General features: G+C 47.9%; 1 protein-coding gene across 2 annotated transcripts; it reads right to left on the bottom strand.

The window, feature by feature from the left end:
- Positions 1-26,470, bottom strand: LOC126944433 (eukaryotic translation initiation factor 3 subunit C). 2 transcript variants are annotated; one of them, XM_050773915.1, is made up of 21 exons: positions 26,315-26,470; positions 26,046-26,176; positions 24,057-24,122; positions 23,768-23,957; positions 23,424-23,549; positions 23,181-23,235; positions 22,628-22,737; positions 22,115-22,242; positions 13,954-14,113; positions 13,726-13,829; positions 12,798-12,939; positions 12,480-12,605; positions 12,251-12,344; positions 10,455-10,645; positions 10,005-10,229; positions 3,320-3,683; positions 860-1,019; positions 700-765; positions 528-615; positions 264-426; positions 1-166 (listed from the first exon to the last, which is right to left on the bottom strand). In XM_050773915.1, exons 2-21 carry the CDS (start codon positions 26,144-26,146, stop codon positions 84-86), a joined length of 2,742 nt encoding a protein of 913 aa, XP_050629872.1. In that variant the 5' UTR covers positions 26,147-26,176; positions 26,315-26,470; the 3' UTR covers positions 1-83. The 2 variants fall into 2 exon arrangements, with proteins under 2 accessions (XP_050629872.1, XP_050629873.1); XM_050773916.1 differs by having other exon boundaries at positions 26,260-26,388.
- Positions 26,471-27,829: the final 1,359 nt, after the last annotated feature.

Below are 27,829 nucleotides of genomic sequence, written 5' to 3'. Positions count from 1 at the left end.
AACTTTAAATAGACTTTTAATGCCTGGGGTGTGGCTTAGGACTTCAAGGTTGGATAGTCTAGGCGTGAGACAGAGTGGAGAGCTCAGTAAGCCGTTTGAGATGGCTGCTGGCGGTAGCCACCGCGGCGCATGTAGCCCTCGTTTTTGCGGTAGCCGTCCTTCTGGTCTGCAGGAGAGAGATGGGAAGGATGTGGAGGGAGTGCCAGGGGAGAGGCTGTAAGGGTACCAGAAGCCGGGCGAGGAGAGGAGCCGGAAGCACTCACCTCGGAAGTAGCCCCCGTAGGTGCCTTGTTTGTGGTCAAACACTCGCTCATTGTTCTCCACCAGGCTGCCCAGCTTCTCGGCCAGCTGCAGGGCCAGGTTCTGCTGGGCAGTGGGCTCGGTGCGGTGCATCACCACTGTCTGCGTTGGCTGGTCCAGGGAGGCCTGACAGGCGCGAGGCAGAGGAGGGGACACGATACAGATCAGGCCCCTCCGCTCCAATCCCTCCATGGCTCCACCTGCCGGCTTCCCACCCCGGCCCCTACCATCAGCTCCTCATTAATGATCATTTTGCTGATGATGGAGTGCACAGTGGGCAGATCCAGCTCAAACATGTCTGACAGGGTCTCCATGCTGGGGAGAAAGGAGAGGACAGGGGCAGTCAGGACCCTTGCTCACAAGGCTGGGGCCCTTCTGTGTCCCCAAGGCCCAGCCTACCTGATGGAGTCGTAGACACTGCTGTAGGTGAAGAGGTAGGTCCTCAGTGACTCTTCCTGGATCTTCCTGTGGGAAGAGGGGAGAGAAGGGACAACGGGGCCTCAGGCAAGGGGACCAACCAGTCTCTTCTTCCCCAACCCATCACGGCCTGTCTGCTCACCTAACCAGCATGGTGCGGACTTTGTCAGCCTCGGGGAAAAGGTCCCACACTTTCCCATTCATCTTCTCATTGATGATAAAACTGTGACAGGTCTTCCAGTCACCCATCTTCATGGCCTTGGAGGCAGCGACCACATGTTCCCGCATGGACTCAGGGGGACCTGAAAGGGTGGGAATGAGGCAGAGCCTAGGGAACTTGGGACCAGGACTCCTGCCCCATTAGCACTCTTTAAGGGGGAACAGAGGCTGGAGGAGCAAACCATACTACAGACTCTCCCCGTCTCTCTACCAAAGAGCCATGCAGTCGCCCAAACCACTCCAACTGCACAAATGTACTTAGGTTTGAACTCAATCAGTCCATAGACACACTTCAGGGGACTGCTGAACACCTCGAAAATGTTGACAAATTGTGCGTGTGTTCTCACGTACATCTTCCTGGGCTACAGAGCGAGACCCCGTCTCAAACAAAACAAAACAAAACAAACAAAACCACCTCTGCCAGCTCAACTGGAATGGAATTTACCAACCCTTCCTCACCCACATCACCTTCATGAATGGTGCCATGCCCATGCATCAATTACACTGTTGCCAGCTTATTATTCTTCCAAGCAGCTTACTTTTTTTCCTTAAAAAACTTAGCCCCGGTCAAAATTATCTCTAAAATCACAGGTTTTATGTATTAATTATGAACTCAGGCCCCCAAATACAATCCTAAGACAAGCCAGGACGGTAAGACATGGTACACCGTAGTAACTGGAATTCAGGGTAGACAAAGTGCAAAAGTTCTAAGGCTAGAAATGGGTGGCAGACAGAGAAGCACGAACACGCAGACTCCGGAGCAAGCACAGCAAGCTCAATGCGAACAGGGATCAGGGGCAAATAGAACCACAGGAGCAGGGCTAAGTGTAAGGAAAGGCACACAGCCCTCCTGGATGAACTTCCATTTTAACCATATTAACACTTGCAAAAGGCAAGGTTGGTCCGGGCGCGGTGGCTCATGCCTGTAATCTCAGCACTTTGGGAAGCTGAGGTGGGCGGGTCACCTGAGCTCAGGAATTCAAGACCAGCCTGGCCAACAAGAGGAAACCCCATCTCTACTAAAAATACAAAAAATTAGCCAGACGTGGTGGTGGGCGCCTGTAGTCTCAGCTATTTGAGAGGCTGAGGCAGCAGAATCACTTGAACCTGGGAGGCAGAGGTTGCAGTGAGCCGAGATTGCGCCACTGCACTCCAGCCTGGGCGACAGTGAGGCTCTGTCTCAAAAAAAAAAAAAAAAAAAAAAAAAGGCAAGTTTAGAGGCTCAAAGAATATTTCTCTACAAGCCAAACAACAGTGCAGAGCTAATGCAAACTGGCTTTTGGAACTACTGTAGGGAGAAGTTAAGAGGCAGGGACTGTGGAGAAGCAGATAGCCCTTTCCCATCACTGCTACTTCAGCTCCAGCCAAGGCTAGCTCTGCAGGAAGGGAGGGCCAGGAGTGACAGACTGCCAATATTCTTTTTTTTTTTTTTTGAGACGGAGTCTCGCTCTGTCGCCCAGGCTGGAGTGCAGTGGCACGATCTCGGCTCACTGCAAGCTCCGTCTCCCGGGTTCACGCCATTCTCCTGCCTCAGCCTCCTGAGTAGCTGGGACTACAGGTGCCCGCCACCGCGCCCGGCTAATTTTTTGTATTTTTTTTAGTAGAGACGTGGTTTCACCGTGGTCTCGATCTCCTGACCTTGTGATCCGCCCGCCTCGGCCTCCCAAAGTGCTGGGATTACAGGCGTGAGCCACCGCGCCCGGCCCAGACTGCCAATATTCTAAGACATGAAAATTCCGATTCTCATGGGAAATTTCCGCACAAAGTAAGTCTCACTATGTAAGCCAAACAAAAATGTACCTAAGGGAACCTACCCTTTAGCCCAAACATATACATGACCAGGGGAGGACAAATCTGTAGGGGGATGTGGCTGTGGACACTGGGCTGGGCTCACTCGTCAAGCCCTCCTGTGGGCCAACGTCACAGGAAGGGCGCAGCTCAATTCCTTTCCAGTGAGTCACCACTCACTGCAACCCTGCAAGATCTATCTTTCAAAAGGGGCCAAAGGAATCAATGTTAGCTTCTTGAACAATAAGGCTCTATGACAGTTGGTTTGGCTGGAATGTAATATACATGAAGGGAAGAAAAGGGAAAGGTCAGAGGTACACATGAGCTGTGTTAAACTCGGGCGAGTCACTTAACTTCTCTGTGCCTCAGTTTCTCCACTGGGAAACAGGGTATTACTAGTACCTACAGCATAGGGTTATTACTAATGCAGATTAAATAATTATTTGTAAAACACTTAGGACAGTACCAGGCAGAGGAGGTGTCATTAAATCAGACAGAGTTGAGTGGTGGGAGAGTTACTCCCTTCACTTCTCTTAATCCTCATGTGTAATCAGGGAGTGAGGCAGCCTGCTGAACCCTGGAGCTCCACACTCACCCAGCAGGGGCTGTCGCTCGCCCACGCGCAACTGGTGGTGGAACTGCTTGCTGATCATGCGTCGGCGGGCATCGCTCTCATGGGCAGCCATGTAGGGAATCTCCAGGAGCATGGCAGACACCAGGTAGACACACTCCAGCAGCTCCAGGTTGATGTGCAGGTGGAAGGGGACCTGCCGGCGCCGCTCCACCTTCTCCTGCTCCTGGTTGCGCTCCTGCAGGCTGCGCAGCAGCAGGCCCTGGCCCAGAAGCTCCTTGGCTCGGCCACTTGACTGGATGTCCAGCAGGGCATTGTGTGCGTCCTTGGTCAGGCCTTGGCGGAAGGCACAGATGCCCAGCTGCACCATGGTGCGGTTGTAAAGGATCTGGGGGCAAAGGGTAATAATGCACTCAGAGGTGACAGCTGCAAGACAAGTCTTCATTTATTTCATAACTAAGCCGGGCACGGTGGCTCACGCCTGTAATCCCAGCACTTTGGGAGGCTAAGGTGGGAGGATCACTTGAGCACAGGGGTTTAAGATGGGCCTGAGTAACATGGAGACACTCCATGGCTAAAGATAAAAAACCAAAACAAAACTAAACGAATCTACTTTAAGTGCCTACTATGTGCTGAGCAATAGGCTAGGAGGGAGAACAAAATAGACAAGTCCCTACCCTGCATGGAGGTTATGTCTAGGGGTAGGGTGTGGGGGGCACGAGAGCTGCACTACGAGGCGGTGACTCACGCTGAGAAGAAAAATAAAGCAGAGAATGGAGCCAGGAAGGGAGTCTGTGCGGTGAGGCTCAAACGTTCACATAACTACAGAAGGCCTCATTGGGAAAGAATGTTTGAATAAAGACCTAAAGAGAGAGCAAGTCATGCAGGCATCTGGGGAACGAATATCCTATAAAAAGGAAAAGTAAACGCAGTGATCCTGTGGAAGAACCGGGCCAGGTACATTCAAGAAACAAGGGGGCTGGGCACGGAGGCTGTAATCCCAGCACTTTGGGAGGCCGAGGCAGGCGGATCACGAGGTCAAGAGATCGAGACCATCCTAGCTAACATGGTGAAACCCCGTCTCTACTAAAAATACAAAAAACTAGCCGGGCATGGTGGTAGGTGACTGTAGTCCCAGCTGCTTGGGAGGCTGAGGCAGAAGAATGGCGTGAACCCGGGAGGCGGAGCTTACAGTGAGTTGAGATTGTGCCACTGCACTCCAACCTGGGAGACAGAGCGAGACTCCGCCTCAAAAAAAAAAAAAGACACAAGGGGCGTGACACAGCTAGGGCTGGGAAAAGACACCACCACCACAAGCTGGGGGATGGGCAAGCACCAGTCATTTTTTTTTTCTGACGGAGTCTCGCTGTGTCTCCCAGGCTGGAGTGCAGTGGCGCAATCTCGGCTCACTGCAAGCTCCGCCTCCCGGGTTCATGCCATTCTCCCACCTCAGCCTCCGAGTAGCTGGGACTACAGGCGCCCGCCACCACACCCGGCTAGTTTTTTGTATTTTTAGTAGAGACGGGGTTTCACCGTGTTAGCCAGGATGGTCTCGATCTCCTGACCTCGTGATCCACCCGCCTCGGCCTCCCAAAGTGCTGGGATTACAGGCTTGAGCCACCGCTCCCGGCCAGCACCAGTCATTTTATGAGTGTTTTTTTTTTTTTTTTGAGATGGAGTCTGGCTCAGTCGCTCAGGCTGGAGTGCAGTGGCGCGATCTCGGCTCACTGCAATCTCCGCCTCCCGGGTTCACGTCATTCTCCTGCCTCAGCCTCCGGAGTAGCTGGGACTACAAGCGCCCGCCACCACGCCCAACTAATTTTTTGTATTTTTAGTAGAGACGGGGTTTCACCATGTTAGCCAGGATGGTCTCGATCTCTTGACCTCGTGATCCGCCCTCCTCGGCCTCCCAAAGTGCTGGGATTACAGGCGTGAGCCACCGCACCCGGCCCATTTTATTAGTTTTAAGACAGGAAACTGGGCCGGGCGCGGTGGCTCAAGCCTGTAATCCCAGCACTTTGGGAGGCCGAGACGGGCGGATCACGAGGTCAAGGGATCGAGACCATCCTGGCTAACACGGTGAAACCCCGTCTCTACTAAAAAAAATACAAAAAACTAGCCGGGCGAGGTGGTGGGCGCCTGTAGTCCCAGCTACTCGGGAGGCTGAGGCAGGAGAATGGCGTGAACCCGGGAGGCGGAGCTTGCAGTGAGCCCAGATCGCGCCACTGCCCTCCAGCCTGGGCGACAGAGCGAGACTCCATCTCAAAAAAAAAAAAAAAAAAAGACAGGAAACCATGGGAAGGTTTTGAGCAAACAGGTGATATGATCTGACATAACTGAACAGGTTAATCTGTATTATGAACAGAACAAAGGGACTGAAGAGACACAAAGGCAGAATCAGAGAGAAATCAGATGATGGTGGCTTAGAGCAGAGGGTACAAGTAGAAGTGACAGGAAGTGTTCTGATAATGGACTGTGAACAGGAACGGCTGGGGAATCAGATGCAGTATATGAGAGAAAGGGTCGAAACAAGAATAACCCCAAGGTTTCTGGTCTAAGCAACTGGGAAGAGGGACTTGGCACTAATTAAGACAGGAGAGAAGGTAAGTAGTACAAATCTTGGGGGAAAAGGCTAAGTGTATTCATAACAACAACAACAATGTGGAGATCAATGCCAGTCATAAGCTTACATGCAAAAAGCCTTAAATATGTTAGCAAACAGAATCCAGCAATATATAATATAAAAGAAACAATATACATGACCAAACTGGATATACCTCAGGAATAAAATGTTAGTATAAAAACGTAATGAACTCGGCTGGGCAAGGTGGCTCATGCCTGTAATCCCAGCACTTTGGGAGGTGAAGGCAGGTGGATCATGGGGTCAGGAGTTCGAGAGCAGCCTGCCCAACATGGTGAAACCCCGTCTCTACTAAAAAAACAAAAGTTAGCTGGGTGGTGGTGTGCACACCTGTAATCCCAGCTACTTGAGAGGCTGAGGCAGGAGAATTGCTTGAGCCAGGGAGGTGGAGGTTGCAGTGAGCCGAGATTGCGCCACTGCACTCCAGCCTGGGCGAGAGAGTGACACCCTTTTTCAAAAAACAAAACACACACAATAATGAACTCATAGTTATTCATTATATGAATAGAATGAAGAAGTAACCGGGTATTTCTTTCTTCTTTGAGACAGTCTTTCTCTGTTGCCCAGGCTGGAGTGCAGTGGCGTGATCATGGCTCCTGCAACCTTGATGTCCTGAGCTCAAGCAATCCTCCTACCTCAGCCTCCTGAGTAGGTGGGACTACAGGCGTGCACCACTATGCCTGGCTAATTTCTTTTTTTTTTTTTTTTTTTTTTTTTTTTTTTTTTTTTTTTTTTGAGGCGGAGTCTCGCTCTGTCGCCCAGGCTGGAGTGCAGTGGCCAGATCTCAGCTCACTGCAAGCTCCGCCTCCCGGGTTCCCGCCATTCTCCTGCCTCAGCCTCCCGAGTAGCTGGGACTACAGGCGCCGCCACCACGCCCGGCTAATTTTTTGTGTTTTTAGTAGAGACGGGTTTTCGCCGTGTTAGCCAGGATGGTCTCGATCTCCTGACCTCATGATCCGCCCGTCTCGGCCTCCCAAAGTGCTGGGATTACAGGCTTGAGCCACCGCGCCCGGCCGCCTGGCTAATTTCTGTATTTTTTTGTAGAGACAGGGTTTTGCTATGTTGCACAGCAATTAAGATAATATGGGACTTGCTTAAGAACAGACAAAAAGAAAAATGAATGGGACAGAAGGGAATGACCTGAAAAACACCTACTCTTATAGGTGATGTGGTTTTTCACATTATTTTCCACAAAGACACCAAAGCAATACAATAGGGGAAAGGAAGTCTTTTCTACAAATGATGCTAGAACAACTAGGTATCCATATGGAGGAAAAAGAAACCCTGATCCCAACCACACCAGATGCAAAAATCAAACCAAGACCAACTATAAGACTCAATGTAAAAGCTAAAACCGATAGGGACTTATGAAAAAAAAAAAAAAAAAAAAAAAAAAGAAATTCAAAAAATCCTCATGAATTTCAAGTAGGCAAAGGTTTTTTAGACAGGATCCAGAAAATAATTACTATAAAAGAAAAAACTGGGCCGGATGCGGTGGCTCACGCCTGTAATCCCAGCACTTTGGGAGGGTGAGGCGGGCGGATCATGAGGTCAAGACATTGAGACCATCCTGGCCAACATGGTGAAACCCCGTCTCTACTAAAAAATTTAAAAAATTAGCTGGACATGGTGGTACGTGCCTGTAGTCCCAGCTACTCGGGAGGCTGAGGCAGGAGAATCACCTGAACCCGGGAAGCAGAGGTTGTAGTGAGTCAAGATCACGCCACTGCACTCCAGCCTGGTGACAGAGCGAGACTCTGTCTCAAACAAAACAAAACAAAACAAAACAAAACAAAACAAAACAAAACAAAACAAAAAACGGATACATCAGATTTCATCCAAAGGTATGGTTAAGAAAACGAATAAGCAAACCAGACTGGAAGAAATATTTTCAAAACATATCTGAGGTCAGGGGTTCCAGACCATCCTGGCCAACATGGTGAAACCTCGCCTCTATTAAATATACAAAAATTAGCTGGGTGTGGGGGCACACGCCTGCAATCGCAGCTACTTGGGAGGCTGAGGCAGGAGAATTGCTTGAACCTAGGAGGTGGACATTGCAGTGAGCCCAGATTGCGCCACTGCACTCCAGCCTGGGCAACACAGTGAGACTGTCTCAAAAAAAAAAAAAAAAAAAAAAAAAAAAAAAAAAAAAAAAAAATCTGACTCAGGACTAGTTATCCAAGATAGATAAAGCACTCCTATAACTCAATAAAGTAAACAATCCAATTGTTTTAAATGGGCAAGAACTGACCAGATATTTCACAAAAGATAAATGGCCAATAAACATAAATGGCCAATAAACATAAAAAAGTAAAAAAGTAGCCAATATCAATAGTCACCAGGCAAATGCAAACTAACGCTACAATGAGATACCATTAGACAACCAACTAAAATTTAAAAGACCTTTGAGTAGACGGGTGCAGTGGCTCACGCCTGTAATCCCAGCCCTTTGGGAGGCTGAGGTGGGTGGGTCACCTGAGGTTCAAGACCAGCCTGGCCAACATGGTAAAATCTTCTATTAAATATACAAAAATTAGCCTGGTGTGGTGACACATGCCTGTAATCTCAGCTACATGGAATGGTGAGGCAGGAGAATGGCTTGAATCTGGGAGACAGAGGGTGGAGTGAGCCAAGATTGCACCACTGCACTCCAGCCTGGGCAACAGAGCGAGCCTGTCTCAAAACAAACAAAAACATACACATACACACAAACACACAAACTAAAATATCTTTGAGACCAGCCTGGGCAACATAGTGAGACTCTGTCTCTACAAAAAATAAAAAGTTAGCAGGTATGGTGGCACATGCCTGTAGCCTCAGTACTATGGAGGCTGAGGTAGGAGGATCACTTGAACCTGGGAATTTGAGGCTACTGTGGGCCATGATCATGCCACTACACTCAGCCTAGGTGACAGTGCAAGACCCTGCCTCAAAAAAACAAAAACAAGTTTAAAAGACCCAATACCACTGCCGGCACGATGGTTCACTCCTGTAATCTCAGCACTTTGGGAGGCTGAGGCAGGCAGATCACTTGAGGTCAGGAATTTGAGACCAGCCTGGCCAATGTGGTGAAACCCCAACTCTACTAAATTACAAAAATTATCCAGACGTGGTGGCGGGCGCCTGTAATCCCAGCTACTCAGAAGGCTGAGGCAGGAGAATCGCTTGATCCTGGGAGATGGCGGTTGCAGTGAGCTGAGATGGCCCCACTGCACTCCAGCCTTGGCGACAGAGCTAGACTCCCTCTCAAAAAAAAAAAAAAAAAAAAAAAAAAAAAAGACCAACATCACCAAAAATTGACAAGGAACTCCCAAACACTAGCAGGAGAGTAAAATGCTATAACCACTTTTGAGTTTCTTACAGCCAGGCTTTCCCATCTGTCCCCAGTCATTCCAGTCAACCCATCCCTCTTCTGCACCCATCAGAAAAGTCTAGTCAGTGTGCCCCAGAGCATCCCCCACTCCCAGGACCCAGAACCTTCCCGTCCCACAGCTTTGAAAAAAAATCCCAACTGCCAACCTGCAGCAGCTTCCTACATCAGAGCCAAAAACTGGAAATAAACTGGGTGTCCACCAAGAGGAAAACAGATACAGTGATATGTTCATACTGTGCAATAAAAACACAAACAGGAGGGCTGTTTAAAAACCAGCATTACCCCCAGACAGGTTCACCAGGTGCTCTACACATAAACATTTCCTAGTTGCCTTGAATACACTTTTACAGGAGCTACACTTCCACACACGGCTTTTTTTTTGTTTTTGTTTTTGCTTTTTTTTGACATAGAGTCTTGCTCTATTACCCAGGCTGGAATGCAGTGGCAGTCTGGGCTCACTGGAACCTCTGCCTCTTGGGCTCCAGTGCTACCAAGCCCGGCTAATTTTTTTTTTTGTAGACAAGAAATTATGTGTTTACATGCAGGAGGACTGCAGGATGCTGGCATGTGGGAAAGACCAAGTGTCTACTTAAATTTGCACCAGTCACACAGGTGGCCGTTCTGGTTAAGCCAGTTTGCCAAGAGGCCAGGGGCCTGGCATCTCCTTCACCTCCAAGGCGTCCCCATCCTACCTGCACTGGCGGGTCTGCGTGCTGAATGTTGTCCTGCAGGTGGCTCATAAGCATGAGGTCGCGGGCCTGGTACCAGCGGGAGTGCAGAGCGTGGTGGTAGATGTGGCAGAGGATGGCGCATGTGCGGATCCGGTCTGTGCGGTCTTTGGCGTAGATGTACTTGCACAGTCTCTCCATCAACACGGCCGAGTCCTCGCCCTCATTTTCTGCCTGGTCTTGCTCAGACTGGGGAGGAAGGGAGGTTATTTGCAAAGGAGATCCAGCTTTAAAAGGCACAGGTTCTAGCAACCAAAGATGAGACTCTATCCAGTCTCTTTCTAATATGTCAGTTTCCCTCCCTGCTCCACCTGGGGAAGTCTAGAGAGTAACAGATTTGCCGTCAAGTTCTCACAGAAGCGGAGGGCAGGCGGACATACCCGTTCCCCTCTGCCATGACTGCCACGCGCTCACCTTTGAGGAGCCCTCGGGCGGAGTCAGCTGCCGCTGATGGGCCTTGTAATCAAACTTGTAGTAGGTGTGCAGGATGCGCAGCAGGTAGATGCGGCAGACCTCCTCGGTAGTGCCCTTCTCCTCCAGGTAGCGCTGCACGCGCTCGATGATGGCACACACCTGGGCTTCATCCTTCAAATGCTCCACATACTCTGGCAGGGAGAGCACCCATCCTTGTCTCAATTGGGCATCCAGGCTTTCCCATCTGTCCCCAGTCATTCCAGTCAACCCATCCATCTTCTGCACCCATCAGGAAAGTCTAGTCAATGTGCCCCGGAAAGGCCATCCCCCACTCCCAGGACCCAGAACCTTCCCGTCCCACAGCTTCGGAAAAAAATCCCAACTGCCAACCTCTGCCAATAAGGGTCTACAAGGCCTGGCCCTTGCCTGGTGTCCCACGATTCTCCCTCTGCCTTCCTGTGCTGGAGTCACACTGGCCTTTTTACTCCTGGAACATCAGGCTCGCTCTCTGCTCCTCCTGTCAGGCACTGTCTTCAGCTGATTCTTCCCCTAACTCCTCCTCGTTGGATCTCACCTCTGGTGGCCCCTACTTAAGGGTGTTTTCTCCAGCTGCTAGCTACAGCAGCCACCCCTCCAGTCACTTGTTACCACAGGGCCCTATTTTAACTCCGAACTCATACTTTACATCATCTAGAATTATTATTAATATTTTTTGAGATAGAGTTTTACTCTTTCACCCAGGCTGGGGTGCAGTGGTGCAATCTCCGCTTATTGCAACCTCTGCCCCGCCGGGTTCAAGGGATTCTGCTGCCTCAGCCTCCCACATAGCTGGGATTTACAGGCTCCTGGCTAATTTTTGTATTTTGAGTAGAGCCAGGGTTTCACCACGTTGGCCAGGCTGGTCTCAAACTCCTGACCTCAGGTGATCCAACTGCCTCAGCCTCCCAAAGTGCTAAGATTACAGGTGTGAGCCACTGCACCCGGCCCAGAATTATCTTGTTTAATATCTTACTCTCTCTCTCTATATATATATTTTTTTGATATGGAGTCTTGCTCTGTCACCCAGGCTGGAGTGCAGTGGCGTGATCTCATCTCACTGCAAGTTCCGCCTCCCAGGTTCACGCCATTCTCCTGCCTCAGCCTCCCAAGTAGCTGGGACTACAGGCGCCTGCCACCACACCCGGCTATTTTTTTTTTTTTTTTTTTTTTTTGTATTTTTAGTACAGATGGAGTTTCACCATGTTAGCCAGGATGGTCTCGATCTCGACCTCATGATCCGGCTGCTTCGGCCTCCCAAAGAGCTGGGTTTACAGACATGAGCCACCGCGCCCGGCCATATCTTACTATTATTATTTGTCAAACTGCCTTTCTCCATCCAGCACAAAAGGTAAGCTTTTGGCTGCCTTGTTAATCACTAAACCCTTGACTTGATGGGCACATTCACACTTTTACTGAGTAAACTATGCTGCACTTTCACACCCCAATGCCTCTCATCCAAGCTAAACAAGAGAAGTGAACAGATGCCTTACCCCAAAGGTTCTCAAAGTATAGCCCTGAGACCAGCAACCTGGGAGCAGGCTACAGGTGCACGTTCTCAGGCCCCACCCACACCTACGGAATCAGAAACGACGGGACTGGGAGCCAGCATCTCATCAGGCCCTTCCATGCGAATGCTGGGGTAAGGAAAGGCTGGCTTTTCAAGCACTCTGACTTTGTAAAATCCTTACAAAGCTCTAAACCTAGTATTATTCCCCGAAGTTTTCCTCTCAGCAAAGCTCACGCTTGCTCAGGCTCACCTTGGGAGTGAGGGTCAGTATTTTGCATTATTTTGGTAAATTCTTCATCCATTCGTTCTACCAGAGTTAGGATGCAGCCACGGACACGCAGTGGCTGAAAAGGAAGGCGAAGGAGGAGTTAACAAATTAGCCCAGATCTCAGTCTCAAACCTCAACCCTAGGGTCCCACTGAGCCTTCCCAAAGCATAAAACACACACCTCCAGTTATCCTGCCAACTCCTCCCTTTACCTGGTCAGCGTTGTGCAGGTTCTCACTCTCTTCCAGAATATTCTCTCCAACAAAAATGTTGGGATTTGCAAACAGGATGTCCATAAGCTCATTGATGCAGTCCAGGCACTTCCCCCACATCTCTGGCTGCCAAGATTTCAGACCACAGCAGAGTCAGAGGAGTGAAGGTAGAGTAAGCGGATGCCTCCCACTTCAGCAGGAATCGTGGGGCCTTCCACCACCAAGACTGCCTCCGTAGCCCGAGTCTTAAGACACTAGGTACCCTCTTCCCCCGACCCACTAGCTATGCCCTGAGATGCTCCTCTTCACTGCTCTCACCTTCATGTAGGTTGCCAGGTTAGGGTTGTAGTCATAGAGAGAGGCAATGATATTGAACTTGATCTTGACAATGACGCCCTCTCCCAGGTTGTTTTCTGCTGCGATCTGAACCAGCAGTTGCAGCAGCTCAATCTGGGCAGCACTAGAGGGCCAGAGAGCTGGGTGAGGCTTTAGAGACAAATCACAAAGTCTCCCCCAAGATGCCCTCTTCAGATAACACCCCGTCCTCACCACCCGTATCCCTGCTTCTCCTTTATAAATTCCAAACAGAAGCAGCAATAATCCCAACCATCCTGGAATGCTGTGAAATGCTTCACACCGACCACCATTCTCTGTTACCTAATAACTAAAGAGGGTAAACACTCTTTCAGTTTTTTAATCTTAAAAAAAAAAAGAAAAAAAAAGGGCTGGGAGTGGTGGTTCACGCCTGTAATCCCAGTACTTTGGGAGGCCGAGGCAGGCGGATCACTTGAAGTCAGGAGTTCGAGACCAGCCTGGTCAACATGGTGAAACCCCGTCTCTACTAGAAGTACAAAAATTAGCCAGGGATGGTGGCAGGTGCCTGTAATCCCAGCTACTCAGTAGGCTGAGGCAGGAGAATCGCCTGAACCCAGAAGGCAAAGACTGCAGTGAGCTGAGATTGTGCCACTGTACTCCAGCCTGGGCAACAGAACAAGACTCCAAAAAAAAAAAAAAAAAAAAAAAAAAAGGAGAACATTATCTCATTGTATAGATGGGAAAACAGACCCAAAAGGTTAAGTGATTGGTTTTAGGTCACAAGAAGGGTAAACAGCAGGTAACCGACTGAGGTGTCCCAAGCACACCATTCCTCTACTATAGCCACACACAGACCCTCCCAACAACCCCTTCCCCCAACCTCCACCCTCTGCCACCCTGCAATCCCACCACCCAGGCCCACGAATCTTACCGATCAGTTCCCTTCTTTCCTCGTGCCTGTAGGATCTCATTCAACTTCTTGATAACAACAGCGTGGGTGATCTCGGTTCCCTTGGCAAACATTTTTGGCTTCTCCTGTATCAGTACATATGCCGTCATGTGCATGCCAGCGGGAACCTGTTTTTGCCTTTTCCCCACAAGGGTACCTTTATGCCCTCCCAAACTGTTCCCCAATTCATTTTACCTCTGAAACCCTCACCTTAACCAAGGGCACTCCACCCCGGACCCTTTCCCACTCCCCGCCTTCATTGTCCTCCTCCTCCTCATCCAGGCGCTTGGATTTCCTGTCATGCTTCTTCTTAGCTTTGTCCTCCCGTTTCTTCTCGGCTGCCTTCTTGTCCTCATCTGTGGTAGGTGCCCTGCCGGCAGACATGGGAAAAGATGACAGATCAGCCCTCCCCACCTCTAAGGCTTCTTCCTCCCCTCAACTTCCTCTTTTCCTCCAACAGCTCCTGGGTCCAAGTTATGCTCTATAAGAATGACCTAGAGGACACAGTTAACCATAACCTAGCCATCTCTAGTAAGACAGAGTACTAACCAGGCCATTGTAGACATATTAATAGAAACAACCTGTCGGCTAGGCGTGGTTGATCACTTGACGTCAGGAATCCAAGACCAGCCTGGGCAACATGGTGGAACCCCATTTCTACCAAAAGTACAAAAATTAGCCGGGCATGGTGGCGCACGCCTGTAGTCCCAGCTAACTTAGGAGACTGAGGCACGAGAATTGCTTGAACCCGGGAGGCAGAGAAGGCTGCAGTGAGCCATGATCACGTCACAGCACTTCAGCTTGGGCAACAGAGTGAGACTCAGTCTCCAGGAAAAAAAAAAAAAAGAGAAAAGAAAAGAAATAACCTGTCATTTTGCTCCAAAGCTAACACCTACAGTTTTCCAAAGAATCCACAAACAACTTATTTTCTTTGATACCAGTTGCTTTCTCCAGACTGACTAATCATTCACCAAAAATGAATCAGTTTCCCCAAACGTATAAAATATTTCTCTTTTTTACTATTCCTAAACTGTTTCATCCCTTTCTCTCCTCTCTTCTTATGACAACTGATTAATCTAAATTCTGAATTTTAAAAGAACGTTCACTACAAAAAAAGGTCCCCACAAAACAGAAAAAGATCACCAGCTACCTTGAAATGGTCTTAGGCTACTGGATGTTGCCTGAAACCATCTCCAGACTTTCATATGTATTCATGTAACAAAATACAAACCAAATGGCAAAGACAAATTACTTCAAACTTTGCACAGATACTGAAGAATAAATCTTTCCAGAAACACTCAACATTTTTGAAACCTCATATGTAATTATCATAATTTACCATTTGAACATTTAAAAATAAATTTCATTTTCACTGCTTAATAGGTTTGAATACGCTTTTGGAATAGTCTATAAGTTTACCAGTTAAATTAAAGTCTTCCCTTGCCAGAAGACCAATGCCCTAACTCTCAACAAAAGCGTATGGCCTGGCCAGGCACGGTGGCTCAAGCCTGTAACCCCAGCACTTTGGGAGGCCGAGGTGGGTGTGTTGCTTGAGCCCAGGAGTTCAGGACCAGCCTGGGCGACAAGGTAAAAAGTCTGTCTCTATTAAAAAACAACAACAACAAAAGCTTATGGATCTTTCCCCTGCACCACACTCTAATGATGATGATTCACTCTATAGGTAAAATTCTTTGCAAATATGCAAAGTATGTTCATTAAACTAAAACCTCTTGGTCTAAACCATCTCTATAGCTCTGAGATCAGAAGAGCTAAAGCTATTTTTTAAAATTAATGCTTCAAAAGAATTTAATCTTCCTTGGCCTAAAGTATTACTCCTAGCACTAAAGATAGTATGATACACACCTCAAAACGGAAATGTACTATCGTACAAAATTCTAACTGAAAGACCTAAGACTTGGCTTGACCTCTCCCATGACAGATTGTACTCTGGTATATTCATATCTTGTTGGAAATTATCAGATAACAAATGTTTATATCCTCAGCTATATAATCAACAGATGCAAGTGACATTTCTAAATGAGTATTTCCTCTAGTTAATACATAGTTAAGAGACTAAAAAGTCATTATTGAGAGACACCAACGGAAGTCAGGCCTAACTACACTGCAAGGGACCACACCATTTTCCCATGCCTTCCCAACCACAACTACTGATGGAAAGCCCTAGATGTATACCCTGGCTTAGGATCCTAACTCAGACATTCGGTCTCACTAGAGATCCTGGGGTTCACTTAAAAAACAAAAACAAAAAAACGCCTCCAGAATCAGGTAACTCTCAGAAGTAGAAAGCAGCTCTGTAAGAGTTCACAAGTCGCTGGGCACGGTGGCTCATGCCTGTAATCCCAGCACTTTGGGAGGCTGAGGCAGGTGATCACGAGGTCAGGAGATCAAGACCATCCTGGTTAAGACGGCGAAACCCCGTCTCTACTAAAAATACAAAAAATTAGCCGGGCGCAGTGGTGGGCGCCTGTAGTCCCAGCTACTTGGGAGGCTGAGGCAGGAGAATCGCTTGAACCAGGCAGGCAGAGGTTGCAGTGAGCCAAGACTGCGCCACTGCACTCCAGCCTAGGCGACACAGCAAGACTCCATCTCAAAAAAAGAGTTCACACGTCAATCATGACATCAGGTATAGATGAACTTCCCCCTAAAACCTTCAGATCACCATAAGACAACAGATGGCCTTATCCTACATCAAAGAGGCTGAAGCTCATGAGAATAAACCCACTCCTTTACAAGCTTGTTTTGAACAAAAGATGAAGGACGAGAAATGCTGATGAGGGAAAGGGTATATTTAGACTGGCTGAATCTGGAGTTGCTGAAAACCCTTACTGGCAGAGGGCCTATCATGTTTTCTAGAACTTCCACCAACCATGGGTGGCATACTCAAGGAGAGCTAATATCAGAGTTTACACAGAAAAACGGACAAGCAGAATCCACTGTTCTGTGGTTTTGCTCTGTCTCCTTATTCCTCTTTCTCCTATAGAAATCCTGCTTTTGCTCAGTTGGAAATTAATCTGAAAATTTGTCTCCCTTGTTATACAAGAGAAATAGTGTCTGTGAATTATTCTTCTACACTACAAAGCCACAAACTCTGAATGTCAAAAAGCTTCTGACACGTGAAATTCTAAACATTGTTTTTTCAAGGGTTTTCCTCAGAACATTGATTCAACTAATTTTAGATTTTTTTGATCAGGTATACAAGTTAGTTTACAGGTTAATAAAAAAAATTTGGCCAGGCGCAGTGGCTCATGTCTATAATCCCAGCACTTTGGGAGGCTGAGGCGGGCGGATCACGAGGTCAGGAGATTGAGACCATCCTGGCTAACACCGTGAAACCCCATCTCTACTAAAAATACAAAAAAAATTAGCCGGGCATGGTGGCGGGCGCCTGTAGTCCCAGCTACTAGGGAGGCTGAGGCAGAAGAATGGCGTGAACCCAGGAGGCAGAGCTTGCAGTGAGCCAAGATCGCGCCACTGCACTCCAGCCTGGGCAACAGAGCAAGACTCTGTCTCAAAAAAAAAAAAAAAATTCAAGGATAACCTCTAAAAGCATAGCATGTAACTCCCAAACCAGCAGAGACAAACAAAATGAATAATAAGAAAATATATATAATCTAGAAACGGGGAGGGTGGGGGGAAGAGGATGAGAAAATACATGTAGGCTAGGCGCAGTGGCTCATGCCTGTATCCCAGTACTCTGGGAGGCTGAGGCAAGCGAATCATCTGAGGTCAGGAGTTCGAGACCAGCCTGGTCAACATGGTGAAACCTCGTCTCTACTAAAAATACAAAAATTAGCTGGGCTCGATGGTGCTCACGTGTAGTCCCAGCTACTCAGGAGGCTGAGGCATGAGAATCACTTGAACCCAGGAGGCAGAGGTTGCAGTGAGCCAGGATTGCACCACTGCATTCCAGCCTGGGCAACACAGTGAGACGACTCCTCAAAAACAAAAACAAAAAACAAAAAACAAATAAAAGAAAAATAAAACACAGGTTGAATATCCCTTATCTGAAATCCTTAGAATCAGACGTGTTTCAAATTTCAAATATTTGCATACATATAAAATGAGGTATCTTGGGAAGGGCTCCAAGTCTAAATATGAAATGTGTGTGTTTCATCTACACCTTATACATACAGCCTGATGGTAACTTTACACAGTATTTTAACTAATTTTATGCATGAAACAAAGTTTTGATTGCAACCTGTCACATGAGGTCAGATGTGGAATCTTCCACTTATGGCACTCTAAAAGTTTCAGACTTTGGAATTAGAGATGCCCAATCTTTAGAAGACAGAATGAATTTCAAAATAATTATAATGAAAGAAACTACCCCCTCCAAATTACACACTGTTGATTCCATTTACATAAAATTCTAGGAAACGCTAACTTACCTAGTGATAAAAAGCAATTTAGTGGTTGCCCAGGGAGAGGGTGAGGAAACTGAGGCAGGGGAGAAGTATTACAAAGTCGAAGGTGGAAATGTTTAGGTGTGAAATTTTTAGGATATTATGTTTTGATTGTGGTGAGTTCTATGGGTGTAAACGCAAGTCACAACTTATTAAATTTAACTTTAAGGCTGGGCGCAGTGGCTCATGCCTGTAATACCAGCACTCTGGAAGGCCAAGGCGGGTGGATCATGAGGTCAGGAGATCGAGATCATCATGGCTAACACAGTGAAACTACATCTCTACTAAAAGTACAAAAAAATTAGCCAGGTGTGGTGGCGGGCGCCTGTAGTCCCAGCTACTCAGGAGGCTGAGGAAGGAGAGTGGTGTGAACCCGGGAGGCGGAGGCTGCAGTGAACTGATATCACATCACTGCACTCCAGCCTGGGCGACAGTGCAAGACTCCGTCTCCAAAAAAAAAAAAAACCAAAAAAATTTAACTTTAAACAAGTGCAGTTATTGTATGCCATTTACACCTCAATAAAGCTATTACAAAATCTAAAATAAAGATGATAAACAGAAAGTATATCATAAAATGGTCAGAATAAATACATTGATAACCACAATAGGCTGGGCACAGTGGCTCACGCCTGTAATCCCAGCATTTTAGGAGGCCCAGGCAGAAGGATCACTTGAGCCCAGAAGTTCGAGACCATTCTGGGCAACAGGGCAAGACTTGATAAAAAGTAATTATGTAGACACATATATAAATAATGATTTTATATATATAAAAATAACTATAATAAATGTAAATGAACTAAATTGCCAGAGAGGCAGAGATCAAGTTCTGGTGGTCATTGCACAATGTGAATGTACTAAATGCCACTGATTTGTACACTTGAAAATGGTTAAAATGGCAAATGTTACGTATCACAATAAAAGAAAAAAAAGCAGAGATTTTATGAGATTAAAAAAAAAAACAAACAAACCAAAGACCTAGCTGTGCTTAGAGACACTCTTTTTTTTTTCTCCTCCTGAGATAGAGTCTTGCTCTGTTGCCCAGAGCTGGAGTGCAATGGCATGATCTCGGCACACTGCAACCTCCGCCTCCCAGGTTCAAGCAATTCTCCTGCCTCAGCCTCATGAGTAGTTGGGACTGTAGGCACGGGCCTCCATGCTGGCTAATTTTTTTTGTATTTTTAGTAGAGATGGGGTTTCACCATGTTGGCCAGGCTGGTCTCGAACTCCCAACCTTGTGATTTGCCTGCCTCCGCTTCCCAAAGTGCTGGGATTACAGGCGTGAGCCACCACGCCAAGAGATACTCTTAATCAGAGCATGGCAGAGTTAAAAATAAAAAGACAGGAAACCTCCTTTTCATAAATGTCCTTTACCAGGTAGAGGGAAGCTCCCTTCTATTCCTAGCTTCCGTCTTTTATCAAGAAGAAATACTAGGATTTTTTTCAAATGCCCTTTTTTGCATCTGCTGAGATGACTCTATGGCTTCTGTCATCTATTATTATTCTATTGATATAGTGTATTAGTTGATTTTCGTATTAAAACATCCTTCTATTATTGGGATAAATCCTACTTGGTTATTAAATATTTTTAAAAAAACTTTTTTGGGAGATGAGTCCACCCATCCTCCATCCCCCTACAGGCAAGGAGGGGGTGCTCCCATATAATCCTTATTGTATGTCGCTGGGTTTGGTTTTCTACTATGTTGTTGAGGACTTTTGAGTCTGTATTTATAAAAGTATAGCTTTACAGTCTTATAGTTACCTTTTCTTTTGTTTTTTTTGTTTTTTTTTTTGTGACAGAGTCTCGCTCTGTCACCCAGGCTGGAGTGCAGTGGTGCGATCTTGGCTCACTGCAACCTCCACCTCCTGGTTCAAGCGATTCTCCTACCTCAGCTTCCCGAATAGCTGGGACTACAGGCGCCCGCCACCATGTCTGGCTAATTTTTTTTTTTTTTTTTTTTTTTGAGACGGAGTCTCGCTCTGTCGCCCAGGCTGGAGTGCAGTGGCGCGATCTCGGCTCACTGCAAGCTCCGCCTCCTGGGTTTACGCCACTCTCCTGCCTCAGCCTCCTGAGTAGCTGGGACTACAGGCGCCCGCCACCGCGCCCGGCTAATTTTTTGTATTTTTAGTAGAGACGGGGTTTCACCGTGGTCTCGATCTCCTGACCTTGTGATCCGCCCGCCTCGGCCTCCCAAAGTGCTGGGATTACAGGCGTGAGCCACCACGCCCGGCCTAATTTTTTGTATTTTTAGTAGAGATTGGGTTTCACCATGTTAGCTAGGATGGTGTCAATCTCCTGACCTCGTGATCCGCCCGCCTCGGCCTCCCAAAGTCCTGGGATCACAGGTGTGAGCTACCGCGCCTGACCTTGATATCTTAAGTTTAATTTTAGGTCCCACTTGCTCCCTCAGACAGGAGCATTTGTGCAACACACATGTGCAGTGCACATCACACACCAGAGTTCATACAATGGGAGACTTCAATACACAATTATTCAAAGACAAAAACGCAAAGTACAGTAGATATAAAAGATCTGAACCAATAGTAACACTGATAGTTCTGTAAGATGTCAACAGGTTAAAAAAATGAGTTTCATGATCAAGCAACTTTTTAAGACGGTTAATAAAACAAGGTTAGGCACGTTTATTCTCATGGAACTTTTCAGAGGTGGTTGTAAACCCTCCAAGAAGGGGCTGATAGACAATGTGGCCCAGACCTTGACCAGTGTTCCCTGAAGCACTTGACCAAAAAAAGCTTCTCAACAAAATGCCCACCAAGTAAGTTGTTCAGCCTGTCTAGGCTCCTAGAGGGTTGGAAACTCACTACCTCCCTAAAGCAGCATGACCACAACATTTAAATGCAGGAAAGCAACCTTAAGAGCAATAATCTTCCCATTAAAAGGGTACTATTTGTCTGGGTGCAGTGGCTCATGCCTATAACCCCAGCACTTTGGGAGGCTGAAGCAGGAGGATCGCTTGAGCCTAGGAGTTTGAGATCAGCGTGGGGAACATGGTGAAACCTCGTCTCTACTAAAAACACAAAGAATTAGCCAGGTGTCCTGGAGTGTACCTGTAGTCCCAGCTACCCAGGAGCCTGAGGTGGCAAGATCACCTGAGCCCAAGAGGTTGTGGCTGCAGTGAGCCAAGATTGCATCTCTGCACTCCAGCCTGGGAAGAGCGAGACCCTGCATCAAAAGAGCACTACTTATCTGTAGTTTGCCCAAACTGGCTAAGAAAAAATAAATAAAAACGCTGTTTTTAGTGAGCTTGAGATTTCACTCCCATGGGACACAAAGGAGGAGGTATCACTTTTATTTCAAAAGAAGAAACTGAGACTTAAGGTTAAGTAACTTACACAATGTTGTACAGCTGCTAAAGGCTGGGAGACAGAATCCACACTGGGATCCTCCCCCGTTCTGACTGTCCCAGTAAAGGTCATGAACACCTGCAGCAGTCAGTATGCTGTACGTGTACTAAGAAGTTATCAGGAAGGGTAACAACAGTAGCAATGCACACTGAGGGCTCACCACGCACCAGTCCTAGATGAACTACTGTCTGACATTACACCTCCCTGTATTCCTGCAGCTATTCTGGAAAGGAGGGTTCCCTGCCTTATTTTACAATGAGAAAACTGAAGATTAGACAGGTTAAGTAGTTTGTCCAATGTCCCACAGCTATCGGGTGCCAAAGTGAGATGTGCACCCAATCTACACATAGCAAGTAAGGCTGTGGGTAAATATTTGGACTCTGGAGTCTTCAATTCTCATCTTTAGGACGCATTAGCTTTGTGACTTTAGCCAACTAAATACTTGACTCTCTAATCCTACTGTAAAATGCTAACAGTTGGCTTCTCCAACCTAAAAGGACTCATGGAAGAATCAATAACCTTTGAGACAGTTAAGGGCTTTTCACCAGTTCCAGTGTAACCCTAGGTCCCACTACTTTCCTTACTTTTTAAGAAATCTTGAGGCCAGCGCGGTTTGTTTCCCTTCCTCCTCCTCTGAGTCGGAATCAGAAGATGTGGAACCTGTGTCCCAGTCCTCATCATCTTCAGAATCTTCTGAGTCCTCATCTTCATCCTTAGAGGGAAAAAAAGACGATCAGCAAGAAGAAGATAGGGAGATTGACCAGTGTCTCTACCCTCTTTACTAACGCATATTCGAGATTTATTTTCATGAGTAGAACAAGAGCGGCTACTCATGGAATCAAGGTATCAAGGTCTGGAACTGACCATCAACTCCCAGAGTGATGCTGCAATTTGGCTGCAGGGACACACACAGCTTCCCCTAGCAGAGCTGGGCCCAGATCCCTGTTTGCCCACTGCTCTAATATAAGAGGAAGCCTGTTCTCAACTCCACTAAAATTCACCCCTTCCAACCCTAGGGGTTTGAGTCTTATCTTTTTCCCCCAAGGACTCAGGAATGACCTCCGGCAGGAAATCACCCATCTAATCCTGGCTCTTACATCCATCTTTTTGAGGAATTTGCGACTCTCCCCAGAAGGAGCTTCTGATTTCTTCTTCAAGAAAGTTGCAGCACTGACTCCGTCCTCATCCTCATCCTCATCTGAAGAGCCTAGTTGGAATGGAGGGAGAAAAAAAGATCCTGAATGTTGGCCAGGTGCGGTGGCTCACGCCTGTAATCCCAGCACTTTGGGAGGCTGAGGAGGGTGGATCATGAGGCCAGGAGATCGAGACCATCCTGGCTAACACGGTGAAACCCCATCTCTACTAAAAAATACAAAAAATTAGCCAGGCATGGTGGCAGGCACCTGTAGTCCCAGCTACTCAGGAGGCTGAGGCAGGAGAATGGCATGAACCCAGGAGACAGAGCTTGCAGTGAGTCGAGATCGCTCCACTGCACTCCAACCTGGACAACAGAGCAAGATTCCGTCTCAAAAAAAAAAAAAAAAGAGATCTTGAATGTTGAAAAGCCAGACTGCAAGGCAAACAAGAAACCAGGCCACGGGCAGTGCTAACTCTGGACTTTCTATTTCCAACAAAGGTTCTTTTGCTCACCTTCTGAATCTTCCTCGTTTTTCTCAGCATCTTCATCTGCGGACTGCTCGGGGTTCTGGACAGAGGGAAGTGAGAGAACAATCATGGATGCGCTCCAGCCATCAGTCCACCCCACCCCTCCACCCCAGACAGTTCTGTCATGCTTCCCGCTCCAGTCACACCTCCCACTAACAATTCCATCTTTGGGCCTCAGTCATGGGGTCACCATTCCCAGTTCAGTAAGTGTGCCTCTAGCCTCCCCACCTGCTTGTAGCTTGTGATATGGGACTCAAAATCACGGTTGTATTTTCGGATCTTCTGGCGCAAGGTGCTCAGAGCCTTGGCATTGTTCTTGTTCATCTTCTTCTTCCCTTCCTTATCTTCCCAAAGCTAAAGGAAGAAGAGGAAAGAAAGAGAGAACAGTGATCTGAAACTAAGTAACATTTCCTAAACTCCAGGCTTCTCCACTTTTGAGTCTTGCTATCAGTACACCACTGGTACTGCTTACTAACTACATCTGTTAGCTTATTTTTAAAAGATGCTATACATCCCACCACTAAAAGTACAAAACAATGAATAAGCGGTGGTAATAAATATAGGCATCACACCTCATTAAGATAGTCCTCTAGGTCAGCCAGGATGCGGATATAGAACCGGGGGACACCTTCTTTGTCCACAATGCTCTTGGCCTTCCCATATGCTTTTCCCAGGAGCTCAAACTCTTCCAGGCACTTGGTGACATCACGAATCTTCATAGCATTACGGATGGTCCGGATAAGGTTGGTCAGCTCCTCAAACCTGGGTTGGGAGCCCAATATCACATTGAACCTGACCACTGAGGGAAAACTCACCACTGCTCCCAGAGACTCCCATCACCCAGCCTCCCCATGGCTTCACCTCTTGTCCTTGGCACTGCGGACAACTCTCTTGGTATCTTCTTCATCCTCGCTCAGCAACAATGGCCTGTTTAGAAGGAACACAGACCATTAACCTCCTTTCCCACTCTTTCCAAAAAACCCCTATTTCCCTTCGCAGGGCAGGTGAACTGAGTAATCCAGGTCATCCACACCAACTCATAACCTTTTTGACTCCTCCTCAGGGCCACTTCATATACAACTCACTCTTTTAAGTGTGCGTTAAGTAAGACCTTTTACTCAGTGTTGTAGCGAACACAAAGATGACAGCCACTATCCTCTCAAAAACCAACAAATGAAGGTGCTTATTTACTGTGTAACTAATGACATAGAGACATAAGTCACTACAGAAGAACTGAAAAAAAGAGGTAGTGAAAAATGATACTTGAGCTATAATGAACAGAAAAGGCTTCAGGGAGGTGGTACCTAAACTAGATCTTAGCAACATTTCCCAAAGTATGAGAGGCCAATAGCAAGGAGAAAGTCTCAATGGCATTAACACCTCCACTGCTAGTATTTTCCTACAATAGTAAGACCAGACCACAGGCTCACAGTCAGCAATAGTATCTCTATTCTTTTTGTTAAGAGACAAGGTCTCACTATGTTGCCTAGGCGGCCTCCAACTCCTGAGTTTAAGGGATCCTCCCACCTCAGCCTCCAGAGTAGTTGGGACTACACACATGCACCATCTTGCCTGCCTCTTTTTCCTTTTTGTTATTTTTTGGATTATTTTGGGGTTTTTTTTTTTTTTGAGGCAGAGCTTTGCTTTTATCACCCAGGCTGGAGTGCAATGGCGCAATCTTGGCTCACTGTGACCTCTGCCTCCCAGGTTCAAGTGATTCTCCTGCCTCAGCCTCCTCAGTTGCTGGAGTTACAGGCACGTGCCACTACACCCAGCTAATTTTTGTATTTTTAGTAGAGATGGGTTTCACCTTATTGGCCAGGCTGGTCTCAAACTCCTGACCTCAAGTAATCTGCCCACCTCAGCCTCCCAAAGTGCCGGGATTATAGGCTTGAGCCACCTGCCCAGCCTGGATTATTTGGCATTTTATGGCAAATGACATTGGTTTCCACCTGTGGAAGTGACATGAAATCATATGCATACTGGCCTATACATGTGCAATACATACTTTTAAAACAGTAGCACAAGCATATGGCAGATGTTTAAGAAACACCATTCCAGCGGGGCATAGTGGCTCATGCCTGTAATCCCAACACTTTAGAATGCCAGGCAGGAGGTTCACTTGAGCCCAGGAGTTCAGAACCAGCCTAAGCAACACAGTGAGATCCCTTCTCTACAAAAAATTAAAAACAATTAGCCCGCCGCGATGGCGTGCACCTGTAGTTCCATCTACTTGAGAGGCTGAGGTGAGAGGATAGCTTGAGATCTGAAGGTCGAGGCTGTGAATTATGACCCCTCAAAAAAAAAAAAAAAAAAAAAAAAAGGGAAAAAAGAAAAACCATTCTATTGTTTCAAAGGGTAAAAAAACAATGTACAGAATCGGGGGATGGGCATTTCCGTAGAGGTGAACAAGCATATAAAACGTTTAAGCACCTGCGTACACAGCAGGTGGCCAGACTTCAGAGTCACATCAGGGGCCTCCCAGACACCAATCAAGCATTTTGCGTTTCCTTCTGTGAGCAGTGAGAAGTCACTAAGGACTTCTCGGCGGTAAGATGAGAGGAGAAAGATAGAGACTGTAGACTTAAGGCCAGTTAGGAAGCTGATGCAACAGCTCTCGCCAGTGGGAAACCCCTGTGATTCTATCCCTTGTGCCTGGTGGGTGGCCTCCCGCTATCACAGTCCTCTAAGGCTGTCTCTCCAACACCGCTCCGATCCCGCAAACTCTGGTCATTGTCCGAACCCGCTCTCCCCGCCCTCACCTCCATCCCCTCCCATGTACACTGCTTTCCACAGCCCGCCTAACCCCGCACTCCCAGAATGGTCACGGGCATCGCCCCTGCAACTCACTGTTTGCCATAGTTGCCTCCGACAGGTTTGGTGACGAGCTCCTCCCCGGACAGGGACGACTCGGACTCGCTGTCCGAACCGGTGGTGAAAAACCGCGACATGGCGACGGCGCGGAGGTGCTACGGCCGGACCTGCGGGGGAGCCAAGGCGTCACCGGCCACGCGAAGAGGCCCGGGCCACCACCTCCCGACGCCCGAGCCCTCACTGGCCCCACCTGGACCTCGATCCGGGTCTCCCACCACGAAGCACGAGGCCCAAAGAATACCAACCAGCTGAGCTCGCGAGTCACACCGCAGATCCGTGACAGCGGAAACGCCGAGAGAGAAGGCGGGTCCTCGCGTCACTTCCGGGAAGCGCCGACGAACTACACTGGGAGACTACAACTCCCAGTGGCCTTCCCAAGATACGGGGGCGGGGACAAGCCTGAGGGAACTGAGCGCTGAGACCTTGACTGCAGGCGTCGCGAATCCTGCCGCGCGTTGGTGTCGGGATTTAAAACACGAAGATCGGCGGGGCGCGGTGGCTCACGCGTGTGATTACAGCATTAATAGGCATTAATAGTATAGAAGTAGATAATCCTGCCGGGTGCGGTGGCTCACGCCTGTAATCTCAGCACTTTGGGCGGCAGAGGCGGGCGGATTACCCGAGGTCAGGAGTTCGAGACCAGCCTGACCAATTTGGAGAAACCCCCATCTCTACTAAAAATACAAAATTACCAGGCATGGTGGTGCATGCCTGTAATCCCAGCTACTCGGGAGGCTGAGGCAGGATAATCGCTTGAACCCGGGAGGCGGAGGTTGTGGTGAGTCGAGGTCGCGCCATTGGACTCCGGCCTGGACAACAAGAGCGAAACTCCATCTCGGAGAAGGAGAAGGAGAAGGAGAAGGAGGAGGAAGGAGGAGGAAGAAGGAAGGAGGAGGAGGAGGAGGAGGAGGAGGAGGAGAAGGAGAAGGAGAAGAAGGAGAAGGAGAAGGAGACAATGCTAGCCGGGTGCAGTGGCTCACTCCTGTAATTCCAACACTCTGGGAGGCTGAGGTGGGTGAATTACCCGAGGTCAGGAGTTCGAGACCAGCCTGACCAATATGGAGGAACCCCATCTCTACTAAAAATACAAAATTAGCCAGTCATGGTGGTGCATGCCTGTAATCCCAGCTACTTGGGAGGCTGAGGCAGGAGAATCGCTTGAACCTGGGAGGAAGAGATTGCAGTGAGCCGAGATCACACCACTGCACTCCAGGCTGGGCGACAGAGCGAGACTTCATCTCAAAAAAAAAAAAGTAGACAATGCTAGATCTTGCAGGTCTTTATAAGCCTGTGGTTTGGAGCCGCCATTGGCAGAGGTTTTAGTGCAAGGGACTGTGTTACATTTTCAAGGTGGTTTTGATATGGAAGTGGGACAGGGAAGTGCTAGGAAGGGAAGAGCATGGTCCCTGGCTAGGGCTTCACCCCCGGCGCCTGTGCGCATTGACCTAGGTGAGGACAGGCATTTCTATTTTCGTGCCCAAAGGTTGCATTTCCCAAGACCACCCTGGCCCGCCACGCCCCCAACCTGTGCCTATAAAAATCCCAAGATTGGCCGGGCGCGGTGGCTCACGCCTGTAATCCGAGCACTTTAGGAGGCCGAGGCGGGCGGATCACAAGGTCAGGAGATCGAGACCATGGTGAAACCCCGTCTCTACTAAAAATACAAAAAATTAGCCGGGCGCGGTTGTGGGCGCCTGTAGTCCCAGCTACTCGGGAGGCTGAGGCAGGAGAATGGCGTGAACCCGGGAGGCGGAGCTTGC

Source organism: Macaca thibetana, chromosome 20 (assembly GCF_024542745.1).
Source record: "Macaca thibetana thibetana isolate TM-01 chromosome 20, ASM2454274v1, whole genome shotgun sequence".
In the NCBI taxonomy this organism is placed as follows: domain Eukaryota; kingdom Metazoa; phylum Chordata; class Mammalia; order Primates; family Cercopithecidae; genus Macaca; species Macaca thibetana.
Note: the sequence above shows the minus strand (reverse complement) of the source record. Positions and strands in the feature narration are given on the sequence as shown.

Coding starts and splice junctions, on each gene's coding strand:
- LOC126944433 (XM_050773915.1), bottom strand. CDS start 26,146: ATGTCGCGGTTTTTCACCACCGGTTCGGACAGCGAGTCCGAGTCGTCC. Junction 22,738..23,180: donor AAACGAGGAAGATTCAGAAG/GTGAGCAAAAGA, acceptor CATTCCAACTAG/GCTCTTCAGATGAGGATGAG. Junction 167..263: donor CTACGGGGGCTACTTCCGAG/GTGAGTGCTTCC, acceptor TCTCTCCTGCAG/ACCAGAAGGACGGCTACCGC.